Genomic DNA, 19,136 nt, shown 5'->3' on the forward strand with positions numbered 1-19,136 from the left:
AATTATTACTTTGGCAAATTATGTTCCCCAGTTTAAATTGGGCTTATCATAAAATCTAGAAAATATTTTGATGGAAAGATAGTATCTGTATTAGTTTGTTGTCTGCCAGGACATTTTGCAAAAATGTTGTGCACAATTTTGAATAGCTTGCAGAAATAAATGAAAGTCTTGTAAACATTGGGTTTTGCACAACTGAAAGGTATCATTTGTGAAGATGCATATGCAATTATTTGCAAGGAACAAACAATTTGCAAACTTCGAATGGAATGCATGCCGAGAATATTCAGGAGTTTAATATCATCAATGATGCGACCAACCAATTCATGGAAAATGTTTTTGCAAGAGTAATAAACAAACGCTTATCTTGACTCCTCAAATATTTTTTCAAGTTCAATTTCGCACAATGAACTGGCATAAACTTCCTATTTATCCACCGATGTTCAGATAAGTATCCGGGTATTTGGCGTCATTCTCACTTAACAGAATTTAAATTCGCTTTGCGACGACAATAACCTCACTCAAATTCTTCCGATGGAATTATGTTTTAAATTGAAAGACATGTACCCCACGTCAATCAGTGCTATCTATTTGTCATTGTCATTTTTAGCCATCTTTCTCGTGATTTTGATACGTAATGATTTCTTAAACCATGTTTTTGCGCCATGAAGCATGTGTTCAATGACAAGACAACAATGACCAAGAAATTATACGAATGACAGTTTGGAGTGTGAGGAATAATCGTGCTGGACAAATTAGTAAAATATCTCTGGGGGAAAACCACTTCCAAGCAGAAAATTCTGCAGAAATTGGGAATGACATTGCATTTTAGTTATTACGTTAACCACAAAAAAGTAAAAGTAATTGTCTTCTTGATACTTTTTTAGTAGAGAAACAAATTAGGTGATGACCTGTACGTTGTATTGTTTGCGTGTTAATTCGACGCTTACAAGCCCAGGAGGAGAGCCGATTATGTAAAAGTCTTTGAAACCGATCACGCCACACGTACACGTTACAGGACGTCACCACATTTTTGATTGTACGTCACTGTAAATGAATTAGTAATTCGTTAACCTTTCAAAAAGCGGTATGAATAGATTACTAACGTAATTGGAGACTTGATACATGCGCGAATTAATAAAAATACAAGGAGAGAGAGATTACAATCAAAATTCACACCATCATCATCTCCATCCACCAACTTCTCAATCGGCTGGACAAATTATGATTATGCAGACCATTTGAGCCTGGGTATTTTCACGATGAATTCTTCTTCCATTGTTTCTTCACTTGAAACAACAATGACTTGCTTGGCCATAAACACATCAATTTTCTTCAGAACCTCCAGCTCACTAAAATATACCCACAGACTTATTAGCTCGCCCAACAACACGGAAAGGTACTGACTGAGATGGAGGGTGGAACATCATTTTTATGCATAAGATTTTTTTTTCAAGTCGCTGTTCGTATCTTTAAGACTTGATGATGATAATGGTAATAATGTGTTCCTTGTGCTTGTGTGTAGATATGTACCACATTTTGCAGGCAGAGTCTCAGAATAGCTTGATTTGCCTCAAGTTTTTTTGTCCGATGTCTTCAAAAAGTTTATAAGTGTGTTCAACTAACAGAACATAATCCATCCGCTCATTAGGCGTTTAATGTTAAGACTGGAAAATGAAACATCAATCAAACCGTCGAAAGGATTAGATTTTTAGTTTGCGAGTGAGTGTTGGCAGGCATGCTTGGATGAGGTTCATTCTTGTGTGACATTGTTGTTCCAGAAATGTGGTGGTCGTGTCGTCGTAGATTGTTGAGATAAGAAAGTAATATTTTCGGAATTATAAAATTTTTGGAAATTGGAAATAGTTTTTGTCATGCGTTAACGCCGTGACAAATTTTAAAAAAAGAAAGCGTGTGGATTGTTTTTCTCGAAGATTTCCATTGCGTCCAGTGATGATTTGGTGTACGTGATTAATAATTTTATTTGTACGGACTTGTCAATGCTAATTGACATGCTAATTTAATAAAGTTCTGTGCTCACCCACAATTACATTGCCAATTAGCACAAAAGTCGCCAAAAAAAGGGAGACAGACGTGTGACATTGGACAATTAGTGGTCGAAATGTGTCGCATTATAAAACCATCAATTCATTCATTCATTCATTTGATTAGCTCAACTCAACAATAGTTGACGACGACGCTCCGTATAACCAGATACATTTCCTCAGAATGAGATTCACCCGTTGACTCGCTGCTGCAGAACCAGTTCAGTTAATTCCAGAATGATTATTGTGTTTGTTAACGAGTCGTCGCAAATATTTGTATTGTTTTATTAGCACGAATAATCGCGTATTTGCTAATCGAGGCCTAGACCTTTCGACGCAGCGTGAAACTTGTATTGTGTTCGTGCCCTCCGACTTTTTTCTGAATGAGTTAAATTTGCGACTTTTCAAGCATCTATCCAGTATCTACTGCCAACAATTAAAATATTCGGTGGGGATTGCTACTGAGAAAAAATAGCACCCACCCAAAAATAGCGTCATTAATTCATTCATTTCATTACACCAATTTATCCAGTAACAACGAACACGGTTTATTACTTCTCTGCTGATTAGCTTAAACCAACAAAGGGCAAGTTTGCATATAAAGGTGTGTGAATACTTTCGGTAAAGTCACTTGAGTGAGATTGACGTGGTTTTACTTTGTGCAGTGAAAACCTTATTATTATGCGGGACACGGCGTCGTCGTCGTTCTCTGCTGGATATTAGTTTATTTATGGAATCTTGACATTGTGAGGGTTACCGATAAATTGGCCGTATCGCGAATATTTAATTGAGTGTGAGATTAGTTTTGCGTAACAGTGGATGTTGCGTGTGGGTGGTTGAAATCTTGTCAGTATTGAGAACATGGTTCAACAAAAGCAGGAAAATCAGGGGGACCAAGTTCAGTCGAATAATGGGAAGAGTAGCCCATTAAAAATGTCACAAGTAACGAATTACCTCCACAACCGGAATAAAAGGAGGCAAAAATCCAAATCTGAGGGGGACGTGATGCCCTTCAAGGCACCCGAAGTATTAAGCAAGCACGAATTAACCGAGAAAAACGGGCATCACCAAAAAAATGGTAAAAATGGCGACACACCGAAGTCTTGTTCCATTGAAGAGGACTTGGCCAGTAGTGGAATCCACTCAGAATCCACAAGTCCGGACAGTGCGGCAGGAGGAAACGTGCGGAATCGGAGGTCTTCTTCCTCCTCCGCGTCCAGTAATGTGGGGATTATTGACATCGAAAACGACGTTTTTCTCCCCGACGGAAAACGTAAAGAAGCCACAGATTATCAATTCAGTACAAATTCGATTCCAGTCGAAATCGGAAACTTTGAGGTAATCGAACTCGGAGAAAACAGCTCAAACAGTTCGTCACTGTCATCAAGGACGGCACACGCGACAAAAAGTGATCTCTTCCTGGCCAGACATCGTCTCTACAAGAGTCAGACCAGCACCAGCACGACGGGCAGTGGGGTGGACAACCTGGCCTACATTAGTGAAGAAGTGGACGATGGCTTTTCCGTCGTGGTGGAGGCGAAGGGAAAAGCGGACGCGGTTGACATCGAGGGAGAAAGCAGTGGTTGCGAGTATGTGGACTGCTCTGCTCTGGCGAGTCCGTCCATGCAGGAGGAATGCTTCCTGGAAAATGCGCACCGGAAGTGTATCAGAGATTTGAGGAAAATGGTGCAGGCTGTGACGATGGGACAAAAAGGGATCAGCGAGGTCATGTTTGTTGACATATTTAGCAAAAAGGTTAGTGAAGACGTTCTCCCTGGCTGGTTGATCTAAATCAATTTATTTATTTCAGTGCAAATATTGTTTTACAATATTGCCAAAAACAGAAATCTGCACTGGAAGTAAATAATCTCACTTATCGCAGATGCAAATCTGTTAACCAGTTGATCTCAGAATGCAAATCTCTCAGCGTATGCTCTGCGATTTCGACCAAATTAGGGTCAATCGACCACAAATTTAATTAATATGACATTTGTACAAAAGGCGTTAGGACATGGTTTTGACGAATTCGCGGATGAATATCTCTGGCGGGGAGTTGAATTTTGAACTGATTTTTTGTAGGCTGTAAGATCATACTCTCAGAAAGATATGTTTAAAATTTTAGGGCGATAGCTTCAAAAATGCCCCCTCCAGTGCCCCCAGAGTTGGAAGGAGCCAAAAAAACACTTTCCAAACTGAATTACTCATATAGCATGATAACCCAAGAGGTCAGAGGTGGATGATTGTTAATATTACAACCCTAGATAATCATTGCATGAAATAATAAAAGAATCCACAATGAATTACATAACGTTGTGCCTCCATCGTCGCTGATACTTTTCCATGAAAAGTGATAAATCCGGCCGTGCACCGGGAAATTGACCTGCTGACCTTGAAAACGGACAGACTGGGTCAAATGAAGATTGAGGGTAAAGCTGGAAGTGTCCTAAGTAATATTAAAACAAACAGTCAAGATTTTGTATAAACAGTTTTAGAGAAGGACCCGAGTTAATCAGCTGTCGTGGAATCCTAAAAAACTCGTGAACTTATTTGGAAAATTAATGGTAAAATTTTTTCGAAAATAAATTTTAATAATCTTTTGGTGTCCCCTACTGCAGAACTATTTTATCTACAAGGTACAAGTGCCAAAATAATAAAATTATTGCGTTTTGGTTAGTTAAATTATTTCTGAAGTTCGACATCGAAAACGACGGGAACTTTTCCAAAAATTTTATAAGGTCTGATGAAAACTCAGTCCGTGGGGTATAACCACTTATCAAAATTTTGTCAAAAGTACTTACAGTGCAATATACTATATGTACCTTGGATAAAAACCACGTTAGGGATTTTTAGCATCAAACTCGTAAAATGTGGGGGCCTTAAAAGTGGAAGAGTTGCGTTAAAGAGCGCATTCCATTAGGACAAGTATGAAATTAGACTGCAAAACGGACTTAAAAGATAAGCATAAGGCAAAAGTGGTTTTATATAGTGAAAAGCATGCTAAGTCCATTGATAATAGTCGCAAAGACGATTTTTGCATCAGGACCTCAGAAAAAAATATATCGCTCAACGCCATTTTATAAGAACACTGGTTTGGAAAACTAAAAAAGGACACCTCTCCAAATTTGACCTTGCCTCATTTCGCAGAGTACACAAAATCGGAAGCCAGATATGCTTACCTATAGTTTGAGACATGGGCTTTCAAATAAAAAAAGTTAGAAATCTCTACGACTAAAAACCATCCCACAATTAAGGTATGAATTCGTCAAAACCATGTCCTAACGCCTTTTGTAAATGACACTATCGCCCAATAACACGTTTGGTAAAGATATTTGCATCCAAAGTCTGAAAACGCAGTAAATTTGAAAAGTATAAAATTTGTGTACGGTAGATTATCACGAAAATATTATCTATTAATAACTACTGTTCATCCCACGATTGCTTGACCTTAAGTATCTAGGTAACGCGTCTCCCTTAACGGTTGCGACAAATGGTCGAGTTACAAATAAAACATTCATTTTTAAATCGTTGGTTCAAAAACGGCGTTTGAGTCTCCAACTACTTTGACCCTTAATAACTTTTGAATGGGCAGACATAGAGACTTAATTATTTAGGATTAAATCATCGTAATTTTTAGCTTGATTTTTTAAGCTAAAAATCTCGAGGGTACTATTTCGAATAGTAAACTTAAAATCTCCAGTGTGCAGCCCGAGTCAGGGCTTATGTACTCGTCACGTCCGTCTGCCCGTCTTGCGATAACTGTTGTAAAACTAATCCGATTGAGTTGAAATTTTGAACGCATGTAGTATGGGTCAAATGAGGAGTTAAGTTCGAAGATAAGCGAAACAAGTGGTTGACCGGTGGGGGTCATATAAGTTTGTCGGGTATTATGTATAGAAATTGCAAAATCGTCGTAGAAAGGTGAAATTCGGTACAGAGGTTGATAATGGTTTCTACTGAAAAAATTTTTACAAAGTACAATTGTAAAAATTTTTATCTGGATGGACCCTACCGATATCTAAAACTCATCCAATAGAGCTGAAATTTTTGTGGGGATTGTTAATGGCTACTAATGGAAGAGTATGAATTCAAGGTATTTTCATCTGGGCAGACTCTATGGGATGATCCATACCAATTTTTCAAATTCGTCACATCGAGCAGAAATCTGATAGAAAAGTTGGTAATGGCTCCTAATGTAACAATATGAATTAAAATAGGAAAAAATTTCAGAGTTTATTAAGTTAGTGTTTTGTAATGGTTTATGCCAAAAATAAATTATATGCACATGTTCGTTACGAATCCTGCTCTTAGAATCAGTGAATAATGCAATCTTAAAAGGCCCCGCAAAGTTGCTTTCTTTTTAGCCTCAGTAAGTTCTTATCGAACCATATGTCCTTCCGGAACACGATAGACAAAATGGCTGAACAGACTAAAAAAAATATGCACCCCACAAGTTTAAATGTATTTGGTACAATAAAATTTCATTGAAAATGTTTGGTTTGACCAATAACTGCAGTCTGACTCGGGGTACATAAAGGTTGGAAATTTCAAGTTTACTATTCGAAATAGTACCCTCGAGATTTTCAGCTTAAAAAATCAAGCTAAAAATTACGATGATTTCATCTTTCAGAATTAAGTCTCTATGTCTGCCCATTCAAAAGTTATTACAGGTCAAAGTAGTTGGTGTCTGTGCGATGGACTTCAGACACCAATGATTTTAAAAATAATTATTTTATTTGTAACTCGACCATTTGTCGCAACCGTTAAGGGTAACTAGGCACTAAAAGTCAAGCAATCGTGTGTTCATCCAGTATTATTCACGATTAACTGACATCGTTTCTATGGGCGGTGCCCCATACGGTTGCGACAAATGAATTATTTTGAAAAAAAATTTTCATTTTTAAATCTTTGGGCCGGAAGTCCCCTTGTCGGGCCCAACGACTTTAACCTTGAATAACTTTTGAACAGGCAGATATGGAGACTTAATTCCTGAGGTTGAAATCATCCTAATTTTTAGCTTGATTTTTTAAGCTAAAAATCTCGAGTGTACTATTTCAGAAAACTAAAACGTTTATTTTGAAGAATATCTCCAAAATATAAGTTTTTCAGGAATTTCACAGCCAATTCTTATCTCACAAAATTCTATAATATACCAAAGTGATCGTATGATCTAGACCGATCGATTGACACCCCACTGGAGGGTGTGAGATCACTTGAGCCGGATTTGACCTGGGGGGTCATCTCAATCTTCCAGCTTAGCAACGGTCCACTCACACCATTTTTTCAGTACATAATTTTAATTTCTTCAAAAATGAAAATTTGTGTTGGAAACAATTCATTTGTCGCAACATGTATAGAATGATAAAGTGTCAAATAATATTGAGTATTATTAGTCGCAAAAAATTCTGAAAGGTTACCTGGCAGATTATTTATTTTTCAATTAGCAACCAAATAACCTCTCAGAAAATTTTCCAAGAAATTGCGACTATTAATATTGGATGAACAGTAATAATAAATGCATTTTGGAAATTTTTTACAAATGACGTTGAGCTGAGTCCAAGAATCTGCAAAAATCACAGTGTTGTAAGCCTGTGTCTAGCCGAATGATGTAAATAGTTTAGCCTCCGGCAAAGTATTTACACGGCTGAATAATGTTTTGTTGATCACTAAAGCCGGTGATCAAGAAGATTTTAGAGCTACAAAATATGCAGTAAATAATGCATGTGCGAGAGAGGTGGACAGCACCACGCCGCCCATTATTTCATGAGACATATAGTTAATATTAACAAGGGTTACATAGATTCAGCCTTCGTCATGAGAAACTCTAATCATAGGTCCGGGTCTCACTTTTTGGCGAAAAAAAAATCACGACTCGATTGATGACTTGTTGGTTGGTGGGGGTGCTGCGAAATATGTAGTTTCCTCACTCTGAGTATTGGTGATCTCAGCTTAGTTTGTAGATTGTTGCGCTTTTATTGTGGTCGTGTGTGAGTGACGGATTGCACCTGTCTCATTTTGGTTAAACCAGGTTTTTAAGCAGTGAGATTTGAGACTGCGATGATTTGCAGGGGTGGACAATAATGAGTTGAAGGTTGCAAAAGAGAGTGAAAAAAATTACACCAATTTATTTAGTTCCTAGTCGAGAATACAGTACAACATTCTTATATGACGAATGTGATGGACAGATATCATTGACGAAAACCTGAACGTTAATTATTTTCCGGTCGATTACAACCTTCTCGATATCAACATCAATTAAAATATCTATTTCATGTGTGTAAGTGGTTTCAATTTGTGACATTTCACATATTGCAAAGTTTTCAGTAAACAAACTGCATGCAAAATTAAGAGTAATTTACATATGATCAGATAATTATATGCAAATCAATTTGTACGAATTGTCACATCCTTTTGCTTATGAACTAAAATTGACTTTTAATCAATCAAAGTATTTTTTGCATATCAAAATTATTAAGCTACATACGTACGAATGATTAGCATATGTAATATTGCACTATAAGAATACTGATATGCTTCGCGTGGCTCGTCTCATCCTCAGCATGGTTGTGAAGACCTTGACGTGCAGATCGTCTCGGTCCTGCTGCATAAATCTAATTTTGAATCTGTCAAGTTTTAAATTATTCCATGTGTGTAAGTACTTACGTCTTACTGTTTTTTGCTCATTGATGAAATCGAAATGTCGTGGCATTAAACAAATCACGAAGATGATGATGACGAATGAAGCTGGCTGGCACAAGAATTTGCAAAGTTTTACTTGATCAAAAGTCTCATAGTGGAATTTGAGTGGTCATTTTGGAAACAATTCTTGTCCAATACAATTTAAATGTACCGGAATACTTTCCCGTGAATTCAGTTTAATTTAATTGAATGACATCAGCAGAATGTCGTGTCACTCTTCTCAGAATGGATTCTGAGAATGCGATATCAATATTTAAACTCCGGACTGGCACATGGCAGGCATTAGTCATGACCAGATTTATGAGGCTGTGTAGGTAAATGCAATTTTTTCTTAAATTTAGAGTCAGAAAAATGATTTCGAAATACATACTTTGTAAGACTTTATGAAGTGCAATGTATTTACTTGAAATACGTTCAAATATTAAATATATAAACTATTGTTTAGTAACTTTCGGTTTTTTGTATTTATTATAAATCTGGAGAAAACAATTTTCTTTCCAAATGTTCTATTTGAGAGTTTATGCAGTTGTACAAAGTTATACAAAATTACTTTTGGCACCAAATATATACAAAAAAGTATCTTGTTACTGTACACAAAATTATGGTAAAATACCATCTCTAATTTGTACATAAAATTTTGACACATTTTCAGGAAGTAAATTCAAGCAAATGTGTTAAACGGGATCAAATGAAACGTATGTATAAAAAATCCATTAAATTTCTTTCTTCACGCTGCGCAATAACCTTAAAACTCTGAAAATCAAATTCTGAAAATTGTAATTTGAAGGTTCCATTTTCTTTCTATTTTTTACATCCTGCTGGGAACTGTCACTTATGAATCGAAAGAGCTTATGTGAGCCTGGTTTTGTTCAAGACTAAATTAACACAGGATTTCTTTGCACAAAAGTGCATTATTGCACTTGATTAGTTCATTGAGCTGCAAGTTTGCTGCACTTTTTGTCCCACCTGAGTGAATCCTTGACAATGTAATGGCTGCGATGGAACCGAGTAACAATACTCGAGCAAAAAAGAAACCACAACTTCTCGATACTATAATTCATGATTGCATTTTTAATATTTTTTGCAGGATTTGCTTCGGAAACTTTTCGAACTGTTTGATTACAAGAAGCAACAAGAGCTGAATCAGGATGAGTGGATTGAATTTCTCAAATCTCGGTTGGACAGGTAATTACAGAATTTTTTGTTATTACCCAAATTTCTAGCATATCAAACAACCGCTACATGTAGTCCAATTAAATCATTAATATGTACTTTGTAAATTTCTTGCCACCGGCGTTAAGACTGTGGAAAGACATTCGAGTAGTTTAAATTTTGCCTTATTAGTAGCAAAAATTCATTTTTCATGAAAAAAAAGTTAGAATTTTAAAGACGAATCTAAATTTCATAATATTCTTTAGCTCGCCCTGCGTAACATGGGAGGAATTGATCTCCTCTTATCTGTTAACGAGTTTTTTTTGCATCAATTTGTGCCAATTAAATAGGAATCCCTCCCCTATTGAATAACACAATTAGTATCGAACAATCAGTGGCGCAAAATGGTGCGAAAGAATTGGTGGAATCAGTGCAAAATGCACAAAATGTGTAGAATAGCCAAAAAAATTATACAATTTTTACAGCAACTTTGAGTTTTTGACAAAATTTCGAAAATTATGGATCTATTTTGCCCCTTTGTGATGAAGAGGTCGTCAAAAGTATGTCAAAATATTGTGACCATTTTGTCCAAGTTGTATCTATTATCCCCGTATTACAAGACGAGGAACTCACTTTTAATGTTACAACGATTTATATTTAATTAATTAGTAACATCCCTACAGTGTACGTACGTTGTTAGATAGCATCTCTTTGTTTAAGAAGGAAAGATGTTACTTCCATCTAGGCAGACAAAATCACACCTGTTGCTGCATACGCGTTCAATTTCGCGAACAAAGGATTACCTTTGTTCATCATTTGTTGATTTGTTGATTTACAAAATTTGTTTTTCTTGATACCTTTGCAAAGGTATCAAGAAAAACAAATTACTTAATAAGATTTTTTTAAATAATTTAATTATCATGTAATTTTGCAAAAAAATGATTAAAGATGAAGGTTGTCTGATTGGAAAATATGCACAAGGTGTGAATAATATGGCATTTATAGTTATCCATAACTAAATTATTAGTGCTTCAAATTACTTGTTCCCATTTTATTGCTGGTACTGGTGCCAGTGTCAATCTCGTTAAATTTATGAGTCTTTAACGTGCGAAGTACATACTTACATGGAAATATGTGCAGCATTTTGGGATTAAAGAGATCAAAGTTAAGTAAAGCTGGTCAAGATGTAAATGATGTAATGGGATTACAACTCTTCTCAATTCATGTTTCAGCTCAGCTCATCCGTTAAATGTATGAGATGAGATCAGTCCAGTGATTACGAATTCTTCAGTTTTTATATGTCCAGTCAATCTCAATGATTAGATCAATCAATTACCAAATAGACGCCACCACCACCACCGCCGTTGTCCTAAAGTCCCAATGGTTTGGTTATTACCGAGGTGTTGTTGTTGTTCCACTTTTTATAAAGAAAACCAGCCTCCTCCTTCTAACCCAACTATTTAACAACAATGCAAGCAAACTTATTAAATTATGTACAAGCAAACATAACTTTTTCATGGTGGACAACAGTGGCTGCGGAAGCGTGGGGACTGTTATTCGATGTCCCCATCATCTCCCCACGTTATGTAAACCCCTCCTCCCCCTATCCTACGATTTTAATGTCCCCCGATGTCCCCACGGCTTCCGCGGCCCCATGAGTGAGCAATTAGCATGAACTTTGTTATTGAAATAGTGCGACTTGCATGATTTTTGAGCATTTAATTATTAACTAGTCAGTCAACGAGAGAGGAAACATTGACAAGACACGCAAACTGTTAGCATTCTTACCAACATTCCTGGACCCCACCACAATTGTTGTGAATGCTCTTACACATTTTTTTGCAAATTCTTCCACGATCTTTTGTATATTTTAGCAGAGGGGAGGAGGAGGAATCACGAAGTATCGAAATTTTATGACGTTCTAATACTTACGATATTCCTCATTTTTATAACACACCAAAACCAAATAATTCCAGTCAGTCGGCTTTGTATAACACAAATACAAAACCAGTACCAATTATGTTACACTTGCCGAGTAGTAGTTTAGCCATACTGGGACATATGATGAGATGAGTAACCACTAAGGAATAGTAATTGCTGTTTTTTCGCATATTGTCCCCAACTTACTGAAGTAAGTAAAATAAATGATGGCTTTAGTCATGCAACATTTGCAACTAACCGACCGTATTACATACATACATTTCAACCTTTGACTTCAACTTGGCCAGCAACAGGTTCTCAGAATTTACCGAGAATCATGAATCTCGTTCTCTTCTCATCAGTACAATACAATGATTCATAAAATCTTGTGTTCAGTTTACTCCAATCTGTGATCTTCTTAAGAAGGCGAAGATTTTTCTGGTCCGCAAAAGAGAATTGCTGTGCTTTGCTGCACATGGGAAAGATGATTTAATTCAATATAAAAGTTCTTGATCTTTTGCGAAATGTTTGTGTTTCTCGTCTGGAGGAGATACATATACGGCTCGTGGTACAGACTTTTGATGGGTTTATAAATATAAAAATGCCGTCTTGAAAAGGGCTTTTTTAATAATTAAGCCTATAAGAATGATTGCTGAGAGATGGGAGATAACCATATTTGACTGATTTATTGGACTCATTAATATTTACAGAGAGGAGAAACAAGTGGATTTCGTGGAGGTTGTGGAGTCTGTAGCTTACGCGCTGTGTGGCGAAGACAATGTCCAGTTTGATCAGTTTTGTATGATCTTCCGGACCAAGAATGTATGTAAAGTAGTGATTTTTGTCTTTATTTTACGGAATAAGGGAATGAGTGATAAGTGAAGGAAAAATTATGGGGCAGGTTCTAAACAAATTTTTCCGGCTTATCGACCGGGATTTGGATGGGGTTGTTACGGCGGAGGAAATCATGGAATTTATCTCGGCGTTGAGTACTGCCAGGTAATAATTTAGGTTTTAAAGCATACATGACATGAATTTTTGCTTAAATTTTTGACAAATTTTTTGACTTACTTAAATATTTTAAATTTAAAAAATATATTATAGACATTCACACAAATCAAAATATTTTTTTTACAGAACGAACAATAGATTAACGAAGGAGAGTATTAAGTGGTACGTAATTAATTTGTAGTAAACTAGTCATGTTAGGGTTAAAATATGTATTGCAAAATGTGCCTATTTTTCAGGTTGGAACATTTATTTCGACAATATGTCGGACAAAATAATGAAATTACGAAGGAAGACTTTAAGAAAATTATACAAACTAAAAATGTAAGTTCTTCTATTGTCATTAAAAAAATATATGTCAAATAAATAATTAATCAATTATTTCAGCAATTTTTTACCGATCGAGTATTTGACATTTTTGACAATGATGCCTCCGGTTCAATCAGCTTACAGGAATTTATCGATGCTGTAAGTTCAACTAAAATATTTAACATAGCGAAAAGTATGTCAAATGATGTTTTTTGTAGATGCATCAATTCGCCGGAAAAGAGCCTGATGACAAGCTGCGATTTCTCTTTAAAATTTACGACGTCGATGGCGACGGTTCCATCCAGTGCGAGGAGTTGGGCAAGGTTATGAGGGCTTGGTAAAATAAAAACTTGTTGAATCAAAAATTTAGCTTAATAATTAAATTACAAAAACATATTTTGTAAAGTATGGAGGAAAACGGAATGAAATTCAGCGATGATCAAATCCACGAGCTGACCATGGCGTTATTTGAGGACGCTGACGTGGAACGGCGTGGGGCGCTGACGTTTGACGCGTTGAAAGCGCAGTTACAAAAGCATGAAGGATTATTAGAGAATCTCTCCATCAGGTAAACGATTTATGAAATACATCTGTGTATGCATACAATAATTTCTATTTTTCCCGAAAAAGTATTGAACGGTGGCTAGTCCCTCCAAAACCGAAAGAGTCGGATCGGTCGAGATTACAAAATTCGTTAAAGAAACTTAAACCTCATCAAATGTCGTTAAAATATTTCAAGAATAATACCGTGTACCTGTGTTGGTTGTGTTTATATTTGGTCACAAATGTCAGGTAATTATAATTAATTAATAATTAAAATAGTTAAGTTAAGTGCCTTGAATTTGATTTCTTCTAAAAATTGTCAGTTTATTCGTGTCGAGATGCATAGTATTTCACCGGGATGATCCGGATAAGACTATTTTCTTAATGTTGGCTCGTGGCGCAGGTAATAAATTATTTGACACGAGACGTAAATCAATTGAATCAAGAATTAAATTAATTGAATTGAAAAAGACTTACCTCATTTTTAGGCCAATGCTTAAATTTTAATTGTACATTTATCGTCGTATGGTAAGTAAATTAATTACTTGCATTCTATTAATTTCTCTAGTAAATTTGATGATAAAACCTGATTTTTTTAGGATGTTACGAGGTCTCTTGACCTTTCTCCGGTCGCGGGGAGCCTCTGCATTTCTGCCAATCGATCAGGTCTGCAGTTAATTTTTTGCATGCATTTTTTAGCATGAAAATGACATGATGAATTTATTGTTACAAAACGACAGCACATGTATTTTCACAAGATGGCCGGATGGTTCATATTTTTCTTTGGGATTCTTCACACCGTGATGCATTTGATTAATATTGGTAAAACGGTTTTATTATGATTCTCGAGTGAAATTCATTCATCATTATTGCCTGACTTTTACATATTATTATTATTAATTTGGTTTTCCTCAGACGTTAGCCTCGTACCATCGCCGGTCGTCAACTCTGGAAATTGGACATATTTGGACTTTCTCTTCGTGCCGGAACCCACGAGTCAGAAAGGCGTCCTCAGTCTGGGGCTCGTTCCAGGCTACGCGTTCAACACGGGGGTCGCCTTAATGATGATTTTGACCATAATGGTTATCTGCTCGTTACCCTTTGTACGAAGGGGTGGATGCTTTGAGGTAAAAATACCGGACTAATTGTGACTCTGTTTCCGGTTCTAATTGTGATTTTGATATGCTCAGGTGTTTTACTGGACGCACCTTCTCTACTCTGCATTCTGGATTATATTGATAATTCACGCCCCCAACTTTTGGAAATGGTTTATTGCCGTTGGAATTATCTTTTTAATAGAAAAGGTGTGTGGATATATAAGTCGATCAATATCGATTCACATATTTTTTTTGCGGACTGACTGACACGCTCATTTAATACACACGTCATGTCATTCTACGTCAGACACATATTTTTTTCTTCTCTTGCATCAATTCAATCTTGCTGTCATTTTTTAATTCAGGTTGTTCGCTACTACAATTGGAGAATGGGGAGAGGACGGACCTCTGTCAGTTCGGGAATCCTGCTTCCTTCCAAAGTTACTCACTTGGTGATTCGTCGCCCCCCAAATTTCGAGTTCCATCCCGGCGATTACGTGTTTATCCGTATTCCCCGCATAGCAAAGTATGAATGGCATCCTTTCACCATTTCCAGTGCTCCTGAACAATCCGGTTAGTTATAGTTGGAGGCAGTGGAAGTGTGGGGAGAATGTCCCCACGGTTGTTCGATGTCCCCACCATCTGCCCATGTTATATACACTCCTCCCTCCCCTATCCTGCAATGTTAATGTCCCCACGGCTTCTGCGGCCACTGGAGTTGATACGTTTTCTTTCGCGAAATAAAATCCAATTTCTTGATAGACGCCATTTGGCTTCACATACGAGCCGTTGGAGAATGGACGACCCGGTTGTACGAGTTTTTTGAGAATGAGCAGCAGAAAATTAATGTTATTGATGACTACGGACGAGATCGGCTCAACACATTTGTGTCCGTCGCGACAATAAAATCTGCTGATGCTTACAATAAGTATGCGAAGATGTTAAATTAAAGAAATTTATGGCTTGGGAGTTGACAATTTGTTTCTATAAAAGGCGAGAGTTTGGGGAAGATAAGAGCGCCGGAAATGTGGAGCTCATCGCGGTATCGGAGAAGAGGAGGAATCGGTTGCCCACGGTGGGCGTGCCGGACTCGCAAGAAACGATCGATCCCACTTCAAACTCGTCGAAAACTTCGGTCAACAGATCTGCTCAAGGTTCGTACATAATTAGGTAGCATTATGTACAGTCTGAAGTGCAGGGCTGGGCTAAATACTTGAAAATACAGGATTTTGAGCCCGTTCTGGGTTGCAAGGGTTTGGATTTCCGGGCCTGTTGCACTCACAAAAAGACGAAAATTTAGGTGGGGAAGGCAATAGTCTTACGAAAGTACACGTTTTGTTAAGAAATTAACTTTTTACCGGTGTCAAAATGTATTGTTTTCACGATATTTTATTTCTGTCAAAATACTTGATTTATATATACAGATAGAGAGCCCAATTTATGGTAAGAACTTCAAGATTTTAATCTTGTTACAATTCAACGTCAGTTAATAAATTCATAAGTGAATTAGAATTACAAAATATTATTAGATCAATCTTTTCCCGTTATTTACAACTGTATGGTTTTTTGTTAGGACAAATCTATTGTTTTACATGTGTATTAAATTATGGCAAATTCAGAGCAGACTCGAATTTCTAAGTCTTTTTCTCCGGTATTTTCTGTAATGTTTTTTATATCATCGTTTAGTTTAAAATGTATTTTGACAGCGATAAAAAGTTACATTATTCACAAAATCTGTATTTTCATACATCTGATGTCTTCCCCACGCAAATTATCACCATTTTGTGGGTGTAACATACCTGGAAGAACGGAGCTCAAAATCCTATATTTTGCCATAGTATTTTACCCACCTCTGTCACACTGTGTGTAACATAATCTTCCCCCAAACTCTACAGACTTGTCCAGCTCAGTGGAAACAATGAGTGAGCAAGATGCCATAATTAGGGACAAAAAGGTCCCCCTCAGACTGAGACCGAGGCCACAATTAACTTCAACAAAATCTTTGCCAAATGTCCACGAGCGTGTCGTTAAGCTCAAGTAAGTTACGTTACGAGGCACTCGACGCTGCAAGATTTATGAATATTTATAGTTTTATTGCTCTCAAAACACAAGATTTATTAACACTAACATCTCTCTCTCCGGCTGGATTTTATTACTTGTCCATAGCTTAAGGAACTCTCCCAAGAACTTTCACCGCTCCGCATCTGTGAATGAGGTGGAGGAAGATTTAGGTCATGGATCTGGTGGAAAACCGTCCACCACCCGATCCACCAGTGTCTCATCTCCTATCGGACTCAGCGAACGGAACAACAGAGTCCCACGAAGTTTACGATACATGCGAAATAAACCAGTTATCATCTCTCTCAAAACCCCCAGCTATGAATATGATGGGGCCACTGCGACGCTCGAGCAGAAACAGCAGCAGCAACAGCAGCAGAACGTTGGTGGTGGTGGTGCGGATAAAGACCGACTGGCGGAGGAAGGACGAGCCAACAACTGTGACACCTCGTTGGACGTCTTTGAAGTGATTGAGGCTAATGAGCTCCACCCCATTATGGGGACGACCAGGACGGGTCAAGGGTCACTGGTCGTGGGGAGACCGTTGGAGGTACGGAATTCTTTTTATTTACACGGTTTATAAGACACAAAGAGTAAGATGGAATTGTCCCCGGACTGCTTGTCGACATGCACGAGCCATGCGAAATGCGAGGCCAAGATCGAAACCGAGATGTGACTTTAATGTCCCAGATAGTGGAGATGAGAGGACTCTTCTTTAGTGATATGTATGGTTGAAATTGTCGTCGTTCTCTGGAGGAGGAAAGAGATGCCAGTAATCTAGATCGTAGAAGGAGGAGGAGAGATAGCACTTATGTAACGTAGTGGTGGTAGCAGTCTGTTTGTGTGGATGTATACAGTTTACTACAGAGAATGGGATTTTTATGACAGATTTATGTCGATGGACCGTATGGAGCGCCGTCGAGTCATATATTCCGAGCACAACATGCTGTTCTAATAGGTAAGTAGGTTACGGGTTGAATTGACCCAGCCACAAATTTACCCCACGATATAGTGACCCCATACCAAAAAATACAGTAAGTAGTACCGTACTACTTACTGTATTCTTGGTACGTGTATGTCATGGGGTCAATATAGCGTGGGGTCAATTTGTCCGGGTCAATTTGTTACTGGTCAATTTGACATGGTTTTAAAATAGGTACGGGAATAGGGGTCACGCCATTTGCCTCGATTCTTCAGTCCATTATGCACCGATACTGGACCACGAGGTATGCACACCCATATTTTTCACCGGCTCTCCTTAATGTAACATAACATAATCCAAAAATACAATAAATTCTTGACTTTCCAGGGTTTGCTGTCCAAGATGCAGATTCACATGGTGTGCAGAATTGCCACAGTCGGTGATCAACTTGAAAAAGGTTACTTTCACCCCATTATTACTGCACTTTCACCCAAATGACACACTTCTTTTCCTCTGGCTGCGTATATCTAGGTCGACTTTTTCTGGATAAATAGGGATCAAAGATCCTTTGAATGGTTTGTCCACCTATTGTCGCAGCTCGAAATTGAGCAAGCCGAGCTGGGCGGAGCGATGGAGAGATTTTTAGACCTGCACATGTAAGTCGTTGGATAAAATATTCACGAGAAGGTGAAATGGTTAACCTCCTCGTGGTCGTGGTCGTTGGTGCTATTGCCACCACGACAGCATGACATGACAGCACCACTACACCGTCCCTGTTGTCACTTGAGACTGGAGTGTGTAGGCGTTGAGTAGACCTCTGAATAATTCATTACCTCCCAAAATTTGCAGGTATATAACGAGTGCTCTCGCTAAAACTGATATGAAAGCGGTCGGGCTCCAACTTGCCCTAGATCTTTTGCACGATCGGGTAAATTAATAAATTAGTCCTTTGTTCTCTTGCGACCACGGTGGAGATGTTTATTGATAACGAAATATTTTACATTTAGGAAAAACGCGACCTCATCACCGGACTAAAGACGAGGACGCATGCAGGAAGACCAAATTGGAGCAAGGTGGGTGGTGCAGAACGGGGCAAATGCGCATAATTTGGTGGTATGTACTTACATTTCTTCTTTTCTTAGGTTTTCAAACAACTGCAGGACCAGAAGAAGGGGAAAGTTACGGTATTTTACTGCGGACCCCCGGCGTTAGCTCGCTCCTTAAAGATTAAGTGTGACGAGTTTGGATTCTCATTTCGCAAAGAACTGTTTTAAAAGTTTCGCATCATATTCTTGGATTTCAACTTTTATTTTATTTTTCATTTCAAATTTTTGTGTCATATTTAAAATTATTAAAATACAGGCTGAAATTTGCTCTTGTTTATGTAAA

At 37.6% G+C, this 19,136-nt stretch overlaps 1 protein-coding gene across 1 annotated transcript; it reads left to right on the top strand.

Moving 5' to 3' along the window:
• The first annotated feature begins 1,676 nt into the window (after positions 1-1,676).
• LOC110860665 lies at positions 1,677-19,136 on the top strand. Its single transcript, XM_022109756.2, has 28 exons — positions 1,677-3,797; positions 9,826-9,923; positions 12,521-12,632; positions 12,712-12,809; positions 12,948-12,983; positions 13,058-13,142; positions 13,206-13,286; positions 13,346-13,464; positions 13,534-13,695; positions 13,758-13,919; positions 13,994-14,073; positions 14,159-14,198; positions 14,270-14,336; positions 14,411-14,492; positions 14,586-14,797; positions 14,861-14,974; positions 15,133-15,340; positions 15,530-15,695; positions 15,761-15,921; positions 16,663-16,804; positions 16,934-17,375; positions 17,714-17,783; positions 17,982-18,051; positions 18,135-18,204; positions 18,279-18,403; positions 18,597-18,675; positions 18,755-18,820; positions 18,890-19,136. The coding sequence occupies exons 1-28, from the start codon at positions 2,904-2,906 to the stop codon at positions 19,019-19,021; spliced, it is 4,173 nt and encodes a 1,390-aa protein (XP_021965448.1). The 5' UTR covers positions 1,677-2,903; the 3' UTR covers positions 19,022-19,136.

The sequence above is a fragment of the Folsomia candida genome, unplaced genomic scaffold (assembly GCF_002217175.1).
Source record: "Folsomia candida strain VU population unplaced genomic scaffold, ASM221717v1 Fcan01_Sc033, whole genome shotgun sequence".
NCBI classification, from domain to species: domain Eukaryota; kingdom Metazoa; phylum Arthropoda; class Collembola; order Entomobryomorpha; family Isotomidae; genus Folsomia; species Folsomia candida.

Coding starts and splice junctions, on each gene's coding strand:
- LOC110860665 (XM_022109756.2), top strand. CDS start 2,904: ATGGTTCAACAAAAGCAGGAAAATCAGGGGGACCAAGTTCAGTCGAAT. Junction 3,798..9,825: donor TTGACATATTTAGCAAAAAG/GTTAGTGAAGAC, acceptor TATTTTTTGCAG/GATTTGCTTCGGAAACTTTT. Junction 18,205..18,278: donor CGGTGATCAACTTGAAAAAG/GTTACTTTCACC, acceptor GCGTATATCTAG/GTCGACTTTTTCTGGATAAA.